General features: G+C 40.4%; 1 protein-coding gene across 4 annotated transcripts in view; it reads left to right on the forward strand.

The window, feature by feature from the left end:
- Window positions 1–16,926, forward strand: part of Rprd2 (regulation of nuclear pre-mRNA domain containing 2) — a 49,934-nt gene that overhangs the window by 15,287 nt on the left and 17,721 nt on the right. For 2 of the 4 annotated variants that reach the window (XM_055603706.1, XM_055603708.1), the window contains exons 2-7: window positions 6,808–6,937; window positions 10,750–10,850; window positions 11,706–11,783; window positions 13,031–13,083; window positions 13,524–13,650; window positions 16,563–16,738. In XM_055603706.1, coding sequence (XP_055459681.1) covers window positions 6,808–6,937; window positions 10,750–10,850; window positions 11,706–11,783; window positions 13,031–13,083; window positions 13,524–13,650; window positions 16,563–16,738 — 665 coding nt within the window. The remainder of the gene's footprint in view (window positions 1–6,807; window positions 6,938–10,749; window positions 10,851–11,705; window positions 11,784–13,030; window positions 13,084–13,523; window positions 13,651–16,562; window positions 16,739–16,926) is intronic. The other 2 variants (XM_055603707.1, XM_055603709.1) reach the window with 1 other exon arrangement.

Consider the following 16,926-nt stretch of genomic DNA (forward strand, 5'->3'; position numbering starts at 1 on the left):
TCGTTTTCCTTCAGTTAGAAGGCGGTCCCCAGTAGAGGCTGTTTGCTCTGACATGACACGCTCAGTACCCAGATGAGGGCCTGCAACATAGAAAGGATTGATTAATGACCCCAGATCTCACTTTGAGAATTACTACTTTAGAGGTTATAAACACTTTTGTTAAGTTTATAGGTAAGGGAGACTTACACCCTTATATATTAGCCGATGAAGAACATGAGCTTTGGATTTTTACGATTAGTAGTGAATTTTTTTTCTTTTTGGTTTTTAAAGACAAAGTTTCTCTCTAGTCCTGACTGTCCTGGAACTCATTCTGTAGACTAGGCTGGCCTCAAACTGGAGAGATCCACCTGCCTCTGCCTTCTGAGGCCTGGTGTGTGCTGCCACCACCTGGCTTTTTTTTTTTAAGTTCTGTTCATTTTTATTTTATATTTCTGGGTGTTTTGTTTGTGTACCATGTGCATACTGCCAAGGAGGCCAGAAGAGGGCATTGAATTTTTTGGAACTGGAGCTATAATTGGTTATGAGCTATCACATGGGAATTGAACCTGGATCCTCTGGAACCTTCTCTCCAGCCTCCAGTAGTTAACTTCTCAATGCCCGTGATTAAATGGAGAATTTAAATAATTCACATAAAATGCGTTGCAAACTATTTCATATGTATTTAAAAAGCTTGATATGGTAAAATACTATATTTTTCAATGTGTTAGTTTTTATGTTTGTGTTTTAACTTTTTTTGTATGTTTGGGGAGGGACATAGTTGCTGCAGCATGTGTGTGCATGTCAGAGAACAAGTTGTGGAAGCTGATTTTTTGAGTGCTTTTTTTTCCCTGGTTTTTCGAGACAGGGTTTCACTGTGTAGCCTTGGCTGTCCTGGACTCCCATTGTAAACCATGCTGGACCCAAACTCAGAGATCTGCCTGCCTCTCCCCTCCTGGTGCTGGGAATACTGGCATGTACCACAGCTGCTGCACCTGAGTGCTTTTATCTGATGAAGTATCTTTCTGGCTCTTGTTTGTTTGTTTGCTTTTTGGTTTTGGAGACAGTTTCACTGTGTAAACCTGATTGGTTTGTACTCATTTTGTAGATGAGGCTGACATTGAATTCACTGAGATCCACCTGCCTCTGTCTCCCATGTGCTGGAATTACAGAAGGTATTGTGGCTGCGTGATGGTGGCAGAGTGGCAAATGTTCTTTATCCCAGTACTTGGGAGACAGAGGCTGGCAGATCTCTTAGTTGGAGGCCAAGCCTGGTCTACAGAGTGAGTCCAGGACAGTTAGGGATACACAGAGAAACCCTGTCTTGAAAAACCAATAAGGGAAAAAATAAAAAATAAAAAAAAGGTTATTATGTAGCCCGGCAGGCATGGCCTTGAATTTATGTAGTGGAGGAACTTCGCTCTTTCATTTCCCTAGTTCTGGGTTTACCAGTTTATTCATTAACCTATTTATTTTTTTAGCAGTGTCGGAATTGGACATAGGGCCTCATGTATGCTAGGCAAGGGCTCTGCTGCTGAGCTGCAGCCCCAGCTTCATGCCTGGTTTATAATAGGTAGACAGTGATGGCTCAGCAGCTGAGAGCGCTTTCTGCCCTTGGAGAGGAGGGTTTTCCCAGCATCCACACCTTAGATCACAGCCATCTGGAACTCCCGCTCCAGAGTGTTGGACAAGCAGACAGACACACGTACAATCAACAAATCCTTAGAATACGTGGTGGTCTGCACATGCTGTCACATGCATGTAACTCTACGCACTTAGAAGGCAGATGTGGGTCAGCCTGAGAACAGGGGTTTGAGATTCTGCTGGGCAACATATTGAGATTTTTATCTCAAAAATAAAGTGAGTAAAAGCCAGAAAACAGGACAGTGAAGAACACTGAAATTCCTTTGTAGAACCTTTGAACACAAATGTATTCTAGGATCAACTAGGTTAAGAATGTTGAGAACTAGGGATGTTACTCAGAGGCAGACTGTTTAGCATACACCGTACCCTAGGGTCGCTTTCTAGAGTTGAAAAGAAATAATTTGTTCCTCTCTTCTTAGGTCCATCAGACCACAGTTTGTAGCACATGTGTGAGCAAATGTGTGCGGAGAATATAGAAAAGTATGAAAATTTAGCACTGCAGGTTGATGATCATGCTTTGCCCAAAGTGTGGAGATGTTGAGAATGCTGGGGGTTTATGATTTAAAAATAACCCTTATTTTATGTGTATAGGTGTTTTGCCTACATGTGTGCTTGTGCGTTATTTATGTGTGCAGGCCAGGAAAGGGTGTCAGACCCATAGAACTGGAATTCCAGATTGTTGTGAATCATCATGTCTCCTGGAAGAACAGCCAATGCTCTCAAACATTGAGCCCAAGAAGGCCATTTTTAAAGTGAGGTGCTACCAGATTACAATTAAACCTGCTTTCATGCTGTAGAACATTACTTAACCATTAATAAATGCTTCTTGGACTTCCTGAAGGATTAGAGTAGGATATTTGACATTTTCTGTACTCATTTGACCATGGATTCCCTCATTATATAGTTAGGGCTAGCCTCAAGCCCCTGGTGCTTCTTTCTCCACTTCGCAAGTGGATTTCAGAATGCACCAGCTGCCTGGGGAATCCCTTTCTTGTTTTAGCTATCTCCTGTGATGATAGCAAGCACTTGTGGGGATACTTGGTTACATAAACATTTCTAGGATATCCTAGTCCTTTTCTAACACTGTCAGAGAGTTCTAAGCATTCAAATACATGAGCCTGTGTAGGACATCATCATTCAAACAGTGAAGGTGTGTGTGCTTTTGAGGGTCTTAATGTATTGATGCTGTCCTTAAGCTCTGAGCTCTGTTTCATTTTTGTTTGTTTGTTTGGAGGCAGGCGTTCACAATGCAGCCCTCCACTAGCCAGGAATTTACATCAAGGCTGCTGGTCTTGAACTCACAGTTATCATAACCCCTGCTTCTGCCTCAGTGCTGAAATTACAGGTGTACACTACCAAATCCCTGAAACTTTAAGTGGATTTTACTCAAAACTTAGAGTGCATAAAGCTGAAATCAATCTAGCAAGGCCTAGATATTTAAGATACCGTAATGAAATTATATTCTAGGATCTAATTAAAACCTGAGTTGCAAAAACGTAACAGCAGGGGCTGAATATGGTTAAGCTGAGTGGTTAAGAGGACTAGCTGTTCTTTCAGAGGACTAGGGTTCAATTCCCGGCACCCACATGGCAGTTCAAAACTGTTAATTCCAGGATCTGATAACCTCACACAGATATACCTGCAGGCAAAACACCAATGCACATAAAGTAAAGGTAAATTCTTAATTAAAAAACAAAACGGACAATAACAACAACAACAACAGTGAGCTGGAGAGATGGCTTTTCCAGAGGCCCTGAGTTCATTTCCCAGCATTCACATGGTCTCAGAACTCTCTAACTCCAGTTCTGGGAAACTGATACCCTCCCTCTTCTGGCCTTGGCACCATGCACACACATGTACGTGTAACATACATATACATACAGGTAAAACACCCACACTCCTAAAAGAAATAATTTTTTTTTCAAGACAGGGTTTCTTTGTGTAGTCGGGGCTGTCCTGGACTCACCTTGGAGACCAGGCTGGCCTTGAACTCAAAGCGATCCACCTGCCTCTGCCACCCTGAGTGCTGGGATTAAAGACGTGCACCACTGCCTTTAATACTAATAATGATAATAATGTAATAATTTCTCAAAAGAGCGCATCTTAAGTCAGCTGTCAGCCGCTGCAGGCCTTGTATCTCACTTGGGTCTTTTTTGCCTGAAGCACCTCTATAGTTCTGTGTGGCTGTAGTTGCCTGCAGTGGATTTCAGTGTCTTCTGCTTCATTTACCCTTTTGAGTAAGTAGCTCTTTCAGAACTGTTTGGTTGGTCAGCACTTCAAAATTTCTAAACTTTAATGGAGGCAGAGGAATTCAGGGTCATTTCTGGCTTCATAATAAGTTTGAAGCCAACCTATGCTACATGAGCCTATGTCTCCAAAAAGAGAGAAGAAAAAGAAGAGTGAATTTCTAATTTTCTTTTGGCTAACTTAGGAAAGATTGCCCTTTTAATGACATAATCCTTTCTCCTTAGGTTCATCATTTGTGAGGTATGAGGGGGAGGGTGCTAGGATTAAACCTAGGGCATTGTAATGCTGGGCAAAGAGATGCATGCCAGTCACCCTTGACTTGTAAGTCAGAAAGGTAACCACAACAGAGAAAGTGAGTGAGGGGAGTTTCCTGAGCTGGGTGGAATTTGGTGAAAAAGACATTAGGTATAATTGACATTAAAATAATCAAGAAAGAAACTTGGTGTGGTGGCAGAGGCAGGTAGATTTCTGAGTTTGAGGCCAGTTTGGGCTACTTGGTGAGGTTCTATTTAAAACAAACAGAAAACAAAAACAAGAAAGTAATGAAGTTTGCTGTGCATGCCTTTAATACCAAAGCAAAATTAGATCAGCCCAAGTTACAGGGCAGTCTGAGCTAGACAGTCAGTTAGTGGAAAAGATACAAAGCTGCTTCTGTTTTATACCATCAACATTATTGTATTTTTTTTCTTCGTTTTTGTTGTTTTGTTTGGTTGGTATCTGTGCCCAAGTGGTCCGGAAGATGGTGTGAGAGCCCTTGCGTCTAGAGTTAACAGTCAGTTCGCTCTGGGAGCCAAACTTGAGTTCTGCACAGAAGCAGCAAGTTCCGTAACCTCTGAGCCATTTATTTAGCCCCAGTTAATGAATTGTAAAGAATATTTTTGTTTTGTTTTTGGGTTTTCGAGTCAGGGTTTCTCTGTGTAGCCTTGGCTATCCTGGACTTGCTTTGTAGACTAGGCTGGCCTGGAACTGACAGAGATCCGCCTGAGTATTTTTGAGGGGAAAGGAAAAATTAATCTTTGTTGAAGGCATAAGCAATCAAATGCTGACCATTCTCCAGGAGTTTTGTTGATTTGAGACAGGGCTTCATGGGCTTCCAGGATAACCTCAAGCTTGGTATGCATCGCTAGAATGATTCCGGAGTCCTAGTCTTATTGCCTTTGTACCCTTCAGGGCTGGATGCAAGCATGTAGACATGCCTGGCAGAGATGTTTGATTTTTATTTGATAGTTTGGCTTGTCTTTGTTTTGTGGCAGGCAGGAGTGGTGAAGTAGCAGAGAGAGAGACAGGCAGAGAGAGAGAGAGACAGAGAAACTGGGCCTGGTATAGCCTTTTGAAACCTCAAACCCCACCTCCAGTGACACACGTCCTCCAACAAGGCCACACCTCCTAGTCCTTTTCTAACACTGTCAGAGAGTTCTAAGCATTCAAATACATGAGCCTGTGTAGGACATCATCATTCAAATCACCACGCATGTCTCAAAAGCCAAAACAACAAACCCCCTAAAACAGAGCAAATAGAACAAAATAACAACAACAGAAAACAGAAAAGAAGGGCCTGGAGGGAGGCTACACATACATGATGATACAGGATGCACATACATACAGGCAGGCCAAACACATAAAGTAAAATTAATATATCTAATTAAAAAAATAGAAAAGAAAGGTATTGTGAAAGCGTTCATTTAGACTAATCCAAATTTAGGATTTTGCTGAATGCATGTTCTAGAAAACTAAATTAGGTAGAGAAGGAAAAGAAAAGGGTTTGATAAGAGTAATTTAAATAATATATCAAATACTCTGAATAAGTGAATTCTAAAAGAGACTGAGGAGTAAGAGAAAATGAACTGTTGTCTGTTAAAATTGTAGAACCAGTGTAATGGGAGTAGGCAGTCATAGTCAGGAAGGAGGTAGAAGAACCTGAGAGTCTGTAGAACATGGATCATCTGTGTGAATATTGGAATTGCCACTAGTGAACAGTAAACCTTAGGTGGGTTGAGCTTCATGTAAACATGGAGTCAAATTATCCTCAGAACATTGAAATAGTTATAATAGCTTCACCAGGAAATGAGAAGACTTAGGTGCTGTGGGAGCAGTATCTGGATTGGTTGATCTAAGGATCTGTATAATGTACTATTAAACATCATCTGCAGTTATTTTCTGATTAGAGTTCAATGTTGTACCTTTTCTGCTAGTCTTGGTAGTTTATTCGACTCTTTATTTGTTTGTTTATTGATCCTCACAAATATTTGGGCAAACGATTTGTTTGTTTGTTTGTTTGGTTGGTTGGTTGGTTGGTTTTTTGAGACAGTAGCCCTGTGTAGCCCTGGCTGTCCTGGACTTTCTTTGTAGAGCAGGCTGGCTTTGAACTCACAGCGATCCGCCTGCTTCTGCCTCCCTGAGTGCTGGGATTAAAGGCCTGCACCACTGCTTTTAGTTCTGCTGAAGCTAATGGATTTTTTTTTCCTTGTGCAGGTGATGTTTAATAGTATATTATACAGATCCTTGGATCAACCAATCTCAATACTGCTCCCTTAGTACCTAAGTCCTTTCATTTCCTGGTGAAGCTATCTGCAGAATGAAGTGGTCTACTTGAGGAGTACCTTGAACAGAAATTTAACCTCAAATAGCTAAGGGGCTTAGTACATCTAATAAACCAATCCATTAGTTAATTGTTTAGTCATTATTCCATCCATGTAATTAGTTCATGTAAAAACAGTTAACTGGGGCTGGAGAGATGCTCAGAGGTTGGAAGCACTAGCTGCTCTGGTGCCCCCTTCTGGCCCCTGTGGCTACTGCATGTATGTGGCGAACACACAAACAAGCAAAATGTCCGTAAGCATAAAATAATAAAATGAAATTTTTACAAAAGTTAGCTGTTTGAAAACTATTTGGAAGCGTTGCACTAAGTATAAAATGACTTTCTTTGTCTTTTATCTCCAGCTACATATCCCCACCGTTTGAATCTTTTTTATCTTGCCAATGATGTCATACAGAATTGTAAAAGAAAAAATGCAATCATATTCCGCGAATCGTTTGCTGATGTGCTTCCTGAAGCGGCTGCTCTAGTGAAGTAAGTAAATCCTTATTGTGCTTTAGGATTTTAAAACATTTTAATTTTTATTTGTTTGGGTTTTGTCTTTTTTTTTTTTTTTTCTTTTTTTCAAGACAGGTTTTCTCTGGGCAGCCTTGGCTGTCTTGGACTCCCTTTATAGACCTGACTGGCCTCGAACTCACAGAGATCTGCCTGCCTCCGCTCGCGCCCCCCCCCCCCCCCCCCCATGCTGGGATATTTCAAGATCCAAATAAAACATTTTGTTCGTGGCGAAGAGTAATGCCACTTGTCTTTAATTTCAGCATCTGGGAACAGAGGCAGGCAGATCTCCTGAATTTGAGGCTAGCCAGGGCTACACAATAAGACCTTGTCTCAAAAAAAAGCAAAAGCAAGGCCAGGACGGGGCTTATTCTTCTTTGTACTCATTCATAGTTTGAGTTTTAGTGTTCTTCAACTTACAGATTTTTTTTTTTTAATAATGAAAGAATCTCAGCATAAGAATTTAAGGAGAAGAAATGGAAGTATAATTTATTGCAGTTAATAAACCTCTAGAAAGAAAACATTAGGGCTAGAGTTTTACAAACATTCAATACAACTTTCTGTTTTGTATATATGTCATTAGGTATCAAAAACAGTCATCTGTGACTATGTAATCTCAGATGTAGAATGAGGGCAGGAAGGGTGCCAGGTTAGGTTGTTTGCTTAGTTTTGGGTTTTTGGGTTGGCAGGGTTTTGTTTGTTTGTTGTTTTGCCTTTTTTTTTTTTTTTTTTTTTTAGTTTTTACTTATTTATCTTTATGTATATGGGTGTTTTGCCTGCACATGCCTGCAGGGCCTGCAGAAGCCAGACAGGGCGTCAGGTCTCCTGGAAATGCAGTTATAAATGGCTGGGTGTCACAATATGGGTGTCCGAAATTGAGTCCGGGTTCTTTGGAGGAGTGGCTAATACTACTAACCATTGTATCATCTCTCCAGCTCCCCTATTTTAAAATTTTTTAAAGATTTATTTTATTTATTACATATACAGTGTTCTGCCTGCATGCTAGCAGAGGGCACCAGATCCCATTATAGATGGTTATGAGGCACTAGGTGGTTGCTGGGATTGAACTCCGTACCTCTGAAAAAGCAGCTAATGCTCTTAACCTCCGAGCCATCTTTCCAGCCCCTATTTTAATATTTTTTTAAATATTTTATTTATTATGTATACAGTGTTCTGACTGCATGTACACCAGAAGAGGACACCAGATCTCATTATAGATGGTTGTGAGCTACCATGTGGTTGCTGGGAATTGAACTTAGGATCTCTGGAAGAGCAGCCAGTGCTCTTAACCTCTGAGCCATCTCTCCAGCCCTCCTATTTTAATAATTTTAAAGGCAAGATCTTGCTGTGGAGCCCAAGCTAGCCTTGAATTGTGGCCATTTTTTCTTTCTTTGCCTCTCAAATGTTAGAGTAACAAGTATGAGCCACCATAACCCATTAGGTTAATTTTTTTTTAATCTTACACTTTAGTGTCTTTATAGTTTGACAGATTTGCTTAAAAAGTTATGATTCTTTTGTTGGGCATATTAGGGTATTAGAATGTTCTCTCATCTGTCCTTATTTTGCATTTTGAAACCATACCGGTTTGATCCCTCCTTTTTCTTTTCTCTCTTTTCTTCTTCCTCACCTACCCTATCTTTTCTTTTGGTGTGTTTGTATTTCTGAGACAGTCTGTCTACATAGCCCTGGCTGTCCTGGAACTCACTATGTAAAATAGGTGACCTTGAACTTATATCCACCCGCCTCTGCCTCTCTGGTGCTGGGGTTAAAAGTGTGTGCCACCATGCTCAGCCTCTGTTTTATTTTGTTGTTTTGCTTTTTAAAGATTTCTTTATTTTATTTTATGTGTATGGGTATCTTGTCTGTATGAACAGATATTTGCACCACATCCATGACTGGTGGGATGGATCCCCTGGAACTGGAGTTACAGACAGTTGTGAGCTGCCATGTGGGTGCTGGGAATTGAACCCAGGTCCTTTGGAAGAGCAGACAGTGCTCTCAACCACTGAGCCATCTGTCCAGCCCCCCTCTTTGTTTTGTTTTGTTTTAAGATTTATTTCTTAGTATGTATACAGTGTTCTGTCTGCACATACACCTGCATGCCAGAAGAGGGCACCAGCTCTTATTATAGGTGGTTGGGAGCAACCACCTATGGTTGCTGGGAATTGTGATTTTTGCTGTTTTGATTGAGTTCTGCCTAAAAATCAATCTGTCTTTCTGTCTAGGATTTTCGAGACAGGGTTTCTCCGTGTAGTCCTGGCTGTCCTGGAACTAGCTCTGTAGACCAGGTTGGCCTGGAATTCACAGAGCTCCTCCTGCCTCTGCCTTTCGCCTCCCAAGCACTGGGATGAAAGGTGTGCAACACCACCAACCCAGTTTGTTGTTGTTGTTGTTGTTTGTTCTTTGAGACAAGGTTTCTCTTTATAATTCTGGATGTCTTAGAACTTGCTCTGTAGAGATCCACCTGCTTCTCTGCCTCCCAAGTGCTGGGGCTAAAGAGATGCACTGGTACCACACCCTACCCTCTGACCTCTGTTTCTTTTATGCCAAACATGGTGGTACATGTTTGAATCCCAGCATTTGGTAAGCAGCTTTCTGTGAGTTCAAGGCCAGCCTGTTCTACAGAGCAAGTTTCAGGAGAACCAGGGTTATCGAGTGAGAACTTGTCTCAAAAACAAGTAAATAAACACATTTCCTGTGTGTCTGTGTGGGTATACCATATGTGGGGGGTTGTCTGTATAAACCAGAGAGGATGTTGGATCCTAGGAGCTGTAGTTACAGCCAGTTTTAAGTTCCCCAGTGTGGAGCCTGGAAACCCAACTTGGGTCTTCTGTAAGAGAGTATCCACTCTATTGCTGTGCAACCTCCCATTTTCGTTTTGTTAGCTTCAACTTGTCCTGTGGAGTGCCAGTTGTGTCAGGTATTGAGTAGACTAGACATCACCAGATTTATTCTGTATCTGTATTTAGTGTGTGAGTGCCCTATCTGCATGTACACCTGCACGCCAGAAGAGGGCATCAGATCCCAGTATAGATGGTTATGAGCTACCGTGTGGTTGCTGGGGATTGAGCTCAGGACCTTTGGAAGAGCAGCCAGTGCTCTTAACCTCTGAGCCATCTCTCCAACTCCTGTAGCCTTCTTTTTGTCATTGATAAAAGTTGTGAATAAGGAAATTTCCTTTAGCAATAAACAACGTAGAAAAAATATTTAGAGATATACAAAAGGCCAGAGAGTTGGCCAGTAATTAAGACTACATACTGATTTTGCAGAGGACCCATGTTTGGTTCCCAGCACCCACATGGTTGGCGCTCAGAACCATCCCTAACTCCAGTTCTGGGATATTCATCATCCTCTTCTGACCTCCTTAGACACCGGGCAAACATGTGTTACACATGTCTGCACATGTCTGCAGATAAAAACACACATAAAATAGATCTTTTTTCAAAACTTAAGAATGTATAAGAGAAGACATGTGGGTAATAGTGAAGTTGTTAGTAACTTAGTAAGATTGCTAGTTTGGGTAGTCAACTTTTGTTTTTGTCTTTGAGACCAGGCATCTCTATGTAACAACCCTGGCTGACCTGATATTTGCTTTGTAGACCAGACTGACGACTTGCCTCTGCCTCCTAAGTGCTGGGCTTAAAGGCTTGCATCATCACACCTGGCCCATAAGTCAACATTTTTATATATCATATTATATTATATTATATTACATTACATTACATTACATTATATTATATTATATTATAATTTATGTATTATTATATTTTATATATTTTCTTTTCTTCCAGGGATCCATCTGTCTCGAAGTCCATAGAACGAATTTTTAAAATCTGGGAAGATAGAAATGTGTACCCAGAAGACATGATTGTGGCATTGAGAGAAGCTTTAAGTAAGTTCCTTTTCTTTACTAAAGTAATTGAAGTCAATCTTTACAGTTCTGTCTATATTTGTAAATCTAGCCCACCTGTATATCACTAAAGGGGTGGAGGGCCCTGGTCTGATTTGTTTAAAATTGCATACATAAATACATGAATGTTGTAACTCAAAGCAGAACTGGCTGGCATAGGGAAGTGGATCTCTGTTTCTGCTGATAAAAACAAACATGTTAAGTGATGATAATCATCTGATTATTTCATTAATTATTTCAAACTATTTATTGGTTGTGGTTAATAAATACTGCTCTGTCTTCTTACTATAGGAGAAAGTTTGGGCATGGTTTCACATCTTTAAGTTGGTGGTGAGCATGTTGTGTAGTCTCTAAGCTCCATTTGACTTAGATTCTTGTGTGTTTGTGTTTTGTGTGTATGTGTTTAAATAAATTAGTTCATACATATGAGATTTATGTATTGGAATCACCAAAAAGAAGTTGATAATAATTATTGCTGTGACCGTCATCAGACCATCACTAGAAATTTACTTTTAAAAGAGCACCTTCTAAGAAGCTGTTAAAGCCTTCATATGACTTTGTGTTCTATTCAAAAGTAACTTATTTTTAGCCTTTGCCTTATTTTTTTTTTTTCAGAATCGGAGGTTTCATTAATTATAGAAATTACATTTATTTAATAGCTTCTTAGATATGGTGGGTGTTTTCTTGTTTTGTTTTTATAAAAATGAAAGCAAAGAAAGGAAAAAAAAACTACACAGTCTCGGATTGCCATTTTTCATGCTACAACTTTGGCACTGAAGTGGACAGAAAGAACAGCTTCCCATAATGCCAGACTGCAAAAACTGCAATGTTTTCCAGGTACCACTTTCAAAACTCAGAAGCAGCTGAAAGAAAATCTGAACAAACAACCGAATAAGCAGTGGAAGAAATCACAAAGTAAGGAACAAAATCTCAACTAATATAAAATTACCTCCTCCATTTGGAGCAGAAGAAAATGTAGACCATTTGACATCGCACCTGGCATAAACCATGGGCAAACCTGTGTTTTTCAGGCCTGGGAGGCTCCCAGTGACTTAGACTAATCAAGCCAGCATGAAGTTACTCCTTTTAAAAACTACTATTAAACAAAGGAAATACAGAAAAAAAGGGGGGGTTTAATTGAGCGAAGATTCAAGAGTAGTTGGGGGATTGAAAGAAGAAAAAAAAAAAAGCTTGCTAGTATTCCAGGCTAATTCCCACATTCAAAGATGTGTGAAGTTAGAGGCTGGCATTACACCACAGAGCTGAAGAGGAGACTAGGCATTAAGAAGCATTTCTCTGGGAGTCGTGAAAGCCGTCAGATTTGGGGATACACTCTGCCAAATTAGACATGGACCTCCAATTTTGGCCCGAAACATTGTCTGTCTGGAGCTCCTGTTGTTTTTGTGCTATATACCCAGCATGATATCAAGGGAGCGGAGTGCTGCATGCGGCAGGCTGTTGTGGGCAAACTGAGGAATACCCAGAGACTGGAAGGTGTGCAGGGAACGAGGGGAAAGAAAGACAGTGGAGAACTGGGAGGTGAAACAAGAGAGTTGGGATGTTTGGCTCCATCAAGCATATGGTAACTTACTCATCGTGGTTAAGGGAGTCCTCTGGCATCCTTGTGGTCATTGCATGCTTAGGAACAACGGGAGCCATCAGTTTGGTCAAAGTCCAATTGCAGTGATAATGCGTTTAGATTTTTTTGTTGCTGTGAACTGAGTCAGCTAAAAGAGAATCCAAACTTAACCAGATGGGATTTGATATTTGTAAGTAATCTTCTTCAGCCAGTGCTCAGGATTAATTGGGATGCCTTGTTCCTGGACACTCTTACACTGGGATACTGAGATTTCCTTACCTTTGATGAGACTAGGGGAAGGTGCTTCATGTACCTACCTCAGTGTCTCCAAATCATTAATTCTGGGATGTGACAAGCCTGTTGGAGGTAAGTTGGTTAGACTTATGTAAATAGTTTATTTTTCTATTGGCTATATTTAGTGTTTAAATTTCATAGCTAATGATTTACTACAGGATTGTATTATGATTTATGTGTGCATGGCTGCTGTATGCTTGCAGATTACACACTTAATTCTATATCTCAGGTTTTTCCTATTTTTGGTCTTTGTGCTATGTTCTTAATGATTTTTTATTTCATTCAACAGCATCCACGAATCCAAAAGCTGCTCTCAAGTCTAAGATAGTCGCTGAGTTTCGAGTAAGTTATGGAATGTTAAGTATACCAGATATCTTTTATTCACCTTTAGAGCTACAGTTGCCCAGTCATACTTACTTCTCAGTTCTACATGGGGAATATCTAATTTGCACATGAACACGTGAACACACATATTAAAAAAAGTATGTAATTTGTAGATTGTGATGGTGAAGGCCAATACTAGCACTCAGGAGCTAGAGCAAATTTGAGGCCAGGCTGGCCTGTGGAACAAGATCCAGGGCTACATTAGTAAGATACTGTCTTCCAATACTTAAGTACCTAAAAGTAAGTTTTAAAGCAAGTGTGTAGCTAAGAATACGGTTTGACATGAGAATTGAAGACTGGTTTTTATCCTTTTAGGGCTTTGCGTGTCTTTAGTCTTACATATCTAGGAGAGAGATATTTGACCCTTTGAATGAAATTTGACTGTGGTCTGTATTCAGTCTCAGGCCCTCATTGAAGAATTGTTGATGTACAAACGCTCAGAAGATCAGATAGAACTGAAGGAGAAACAGCTGTCAACTATGAGAGTGGATGTTTGCAGCACAGAAACTCTCAAGTGTTTAAAAGGTAACAAACACTTTTTTTCAAATAAGGTAGCTCAGGGTTTTCTTTCTCGATCTTTCTTTTTTAATCTAAGCAGACTGACTGATTTGTCCCATAAAGAGAATTTTAAACGTGGTTCTGGGTTGAATCACCAGCAGAAAATTTAAAAAGTAAGGAGGATTTTTTTTTTTCAGGTGAAACAATTTTCAGAAGCAGTTGTTGTTCCATTGATTTCCAGGTAGCAGTTTGATTTGTATACACCTCAAAATAAAGCATTTTATCTTATATGTATCAGTGTTTTGCCAGAATGTATGTATATGTGTCATATCTGTGCCTGGTGCCTACAGAGGGGTAGGCACCAGGGCTACCCTGGGCTGGAGTTAAAGATGGTTGTGAGCCACCATGAGAGTGTTAGGAATGGAATCCAGGTCCTTTGCAAGAGCAGCCAGTGCTCTCAACCCTGGCGCCATCGCTCCAGCCCCTGGTTTCTGTTTTCTTGTTTTTCATTTTGGGGGCAGGGAGTTACTTGTTTGTTACAGGGCTTCACTCTTTAGGCCAGGCCAGTCTTGAACTCACAGAGATCTGCCTGCCTCTGCTCCCTGTGCACCATCACAGCTGGCTTCCTATATAACTGGGGTTTTTGTTGGGTTGGTTTTGGTTTTTTGAGAACAGGGTTTCTCTGTGTAACAGCCCTGGCTGTCCTGGAACTCTTTTTGTAGACCAGGCTGGCGTTGAACTCACAGAGATCTGCCTCCCTCTGCCTTCCAAGTGCTGGGATTATAGGGGTGTGCCACCACTGCCCCTCACGTATATTAATTCTTATTCTCCCTTTCTTGCTATACTGAATTAAAAAGAAATGGTTGTGTTTCCCCTTTGTGGTTACTTGGTTTGGGTATGTTCTTTAGTAAGATCACTCTATTGTCTTGTAAAGTCTAGTTAATGCCTCCTTTTTATGTTATAGATAGTATATAATTAAACTCATAATTTATTAGAATCTAAGCCTCTTGCAATCAGAGATTATCTTTTACTTAACTGTTGCTATACGCTAATGCTTGAACAAACATATGTAATATGCATTTCACAAATATCTTTGAAGTAATAAGTAAGTGATGCTCAGCTGTTCATTTTCATATCTATTTTGCTCCTCCACCATGCTTTATTTTTATTTGATTATTTATAGAATAACAGAATATTTTACTAGAACATCAGATTTATAGATATTTCCAGATAATCCATACAAAATGGATTATCTTTTTTCCCCCAAAGAACAAAATCTACACTTAATAGCAAAGCCATAATGCTATTAATGAGCGCTGTGGTGTTTTTTTTAGTGTTCCCATTTTGCTTTGGACAATCATCTACAGTATCTATATGAAGTTAGACCTGGCTAGAGCACATATTCTAAAGAACTGGGTAGCTGTGTTTAAGCACTGCAGCTAGGGCCTATAAAGAGGGGGGAAGGGAAGATGTGCTCCACCAGCTGTTATGACACAGTTTTTAAACAATTGAGAGGTACAGAAATGATGGATCTAGCCTCTGTTCATGCTTTACAACAGTAACATAGGTTTGCTAATGTGTTGCTAATGTGCATTTAGTTTCCAAAGATGAAAGTGCCTAGGCTTTTATTCTGTAAGGGTGTGTCCATTGAGTGTAAACAAAGTTCTTGGCTTTGTTTACTTGATGATCAGAGTGACTTGAATAGTATTCATTGAATTCAGCCCTGTCCACTACACCATGCTTTAAGTTGAACATAAGCCATCTATTTTAATGTCATACCCAAAGCTGAGGCCTCATGAAGAGATTAGTAGCTTGCTCAAGTTGCATAGTTGACGAAAGGCAAGGACAAAAGGAATGCCCATACTCAATGCTGTATTCCAGCATGCACAATGAAAGGAGCATTTGTTGAATTTTAAGGACACTTTTCAGACAAGAATGAAGAATTTTTGTCTGATACCCAACAGAGGTAACTTCTTTGAACCTTAGTTTCTCATGTAAGAGATGTATTTTAGAACCTTCTGCACAAGTGAAAAGAATGGAGTTGTATTCCAAAGAAGGAGTAAAAAAGTTTACAAAAAAATAATCAACTGGGAGTGGAGGAGGGGTCAGGGAGGAGGTGTTTCAGTGGTTAAGAACATTTGCTAGTCCTTCCAGAGGATCTGGGTTCAGTTTGCAGCATGCATGCTGAGTGACTCACCACCTTTGCCTGTACTTCCAGTTCTTCACTTGTTCATGCACATAAAATTAAAAAAAAAAAAAATTAAAGAAAACAGTAATTGGTTCAGGTGAACTTTCTCTACCTTAGTAACAGGCTCCTTCATTATGGAGTCACTCTAGCAAGTGACATAGATCTGTTTTGTTAATCTGTGGTGTGTGTATGTGAGAGAGACAGGAGAAAGACAGAGAGTGACAGACAGAGACTTGGGTTTGCATCTTAAAGAAAAAAGTGATTATAGCATGGTGGCACGAGTCAGCCACTCAGGAGAGGGTTGAAGGACAACGTGAATGTCTGTCTCAGTAAAAATTCAGACTGTAAATTTTACATGCTGAAAGACAGATGTGGGGCTCATGCCAGTGCTCTGGGCACTCAGGAAGCTGGCTGGGGCAGAGGACCATGAGTTTGAGGCCAGCATGGGCCGTATAGTGAGTTTAAGACATGTCTATAGAGTCACATTCTTTTTTTGTTTTTTTGTTTTTTTTTTGAGACAGGGTTTCTCTGTGTAGCGTTGGCTGTCTGCCTCTGCCTCCTGAGTGTTGGGGTTACAGGCATGTGCCAGTAGGCCTGGCCAAAGTCGCATTCTTAAAGCAAAAATAATTGTACACTAAGCAGCAAGAAGAGAGTCACAGAGCAGGAGGAGCTATTGCATGGAAAGGGATTTTACTCAAAGTTTTAGTGTTGTTGCTTTCTTAGTCTTGATTTACTTTCTCCATTCTTTCAGATAAAACAGGGGGAAAGAAGTTCTCCAAAGAATTTGAAGAAGCAAGTTCAAAGCTGGAGGAATTTGTGAATGGACTAGATAAACAGGTGAAAAACGGGCCGTCACTAACAGAAGCACTAGAAAATGCTGGAATTTTCTATGAAGCACAGTACAAGGAAGTGAAAGTGGTGGCCAATGTAAGTAACTCACTGTGTGTCAGACACTGCTCACATAGGGCCACCTGCACCGAGGCTAAGCGTTAGAGTCCCCACTTCACAGGTGAATAATTAGGGTCCCTACACAAGATGCTGTAGCTGCTGGTAAAAAGTGGTATCAGTTAGATTAAGACATGGAGCCCTCACGTGCTGAGGCTCATGCACATCCT

The sequence above is a fragment of the Psammomys obesus genome, unplaced genomic scaffold (genome assembly GCF_907164565.1).
Source record: "Psammomys obesus unplaced genomic scaffold, mPsaObe1.curated_primary_1811, whole genome shotgun sequence".
Classification (NCBI taxonomy): domain Eukaryota; kingdom Metazoa; phylum Chordata; class Mammalia; order Rodentia; family Muridae; genus Psammomys; species Psammomys obesus.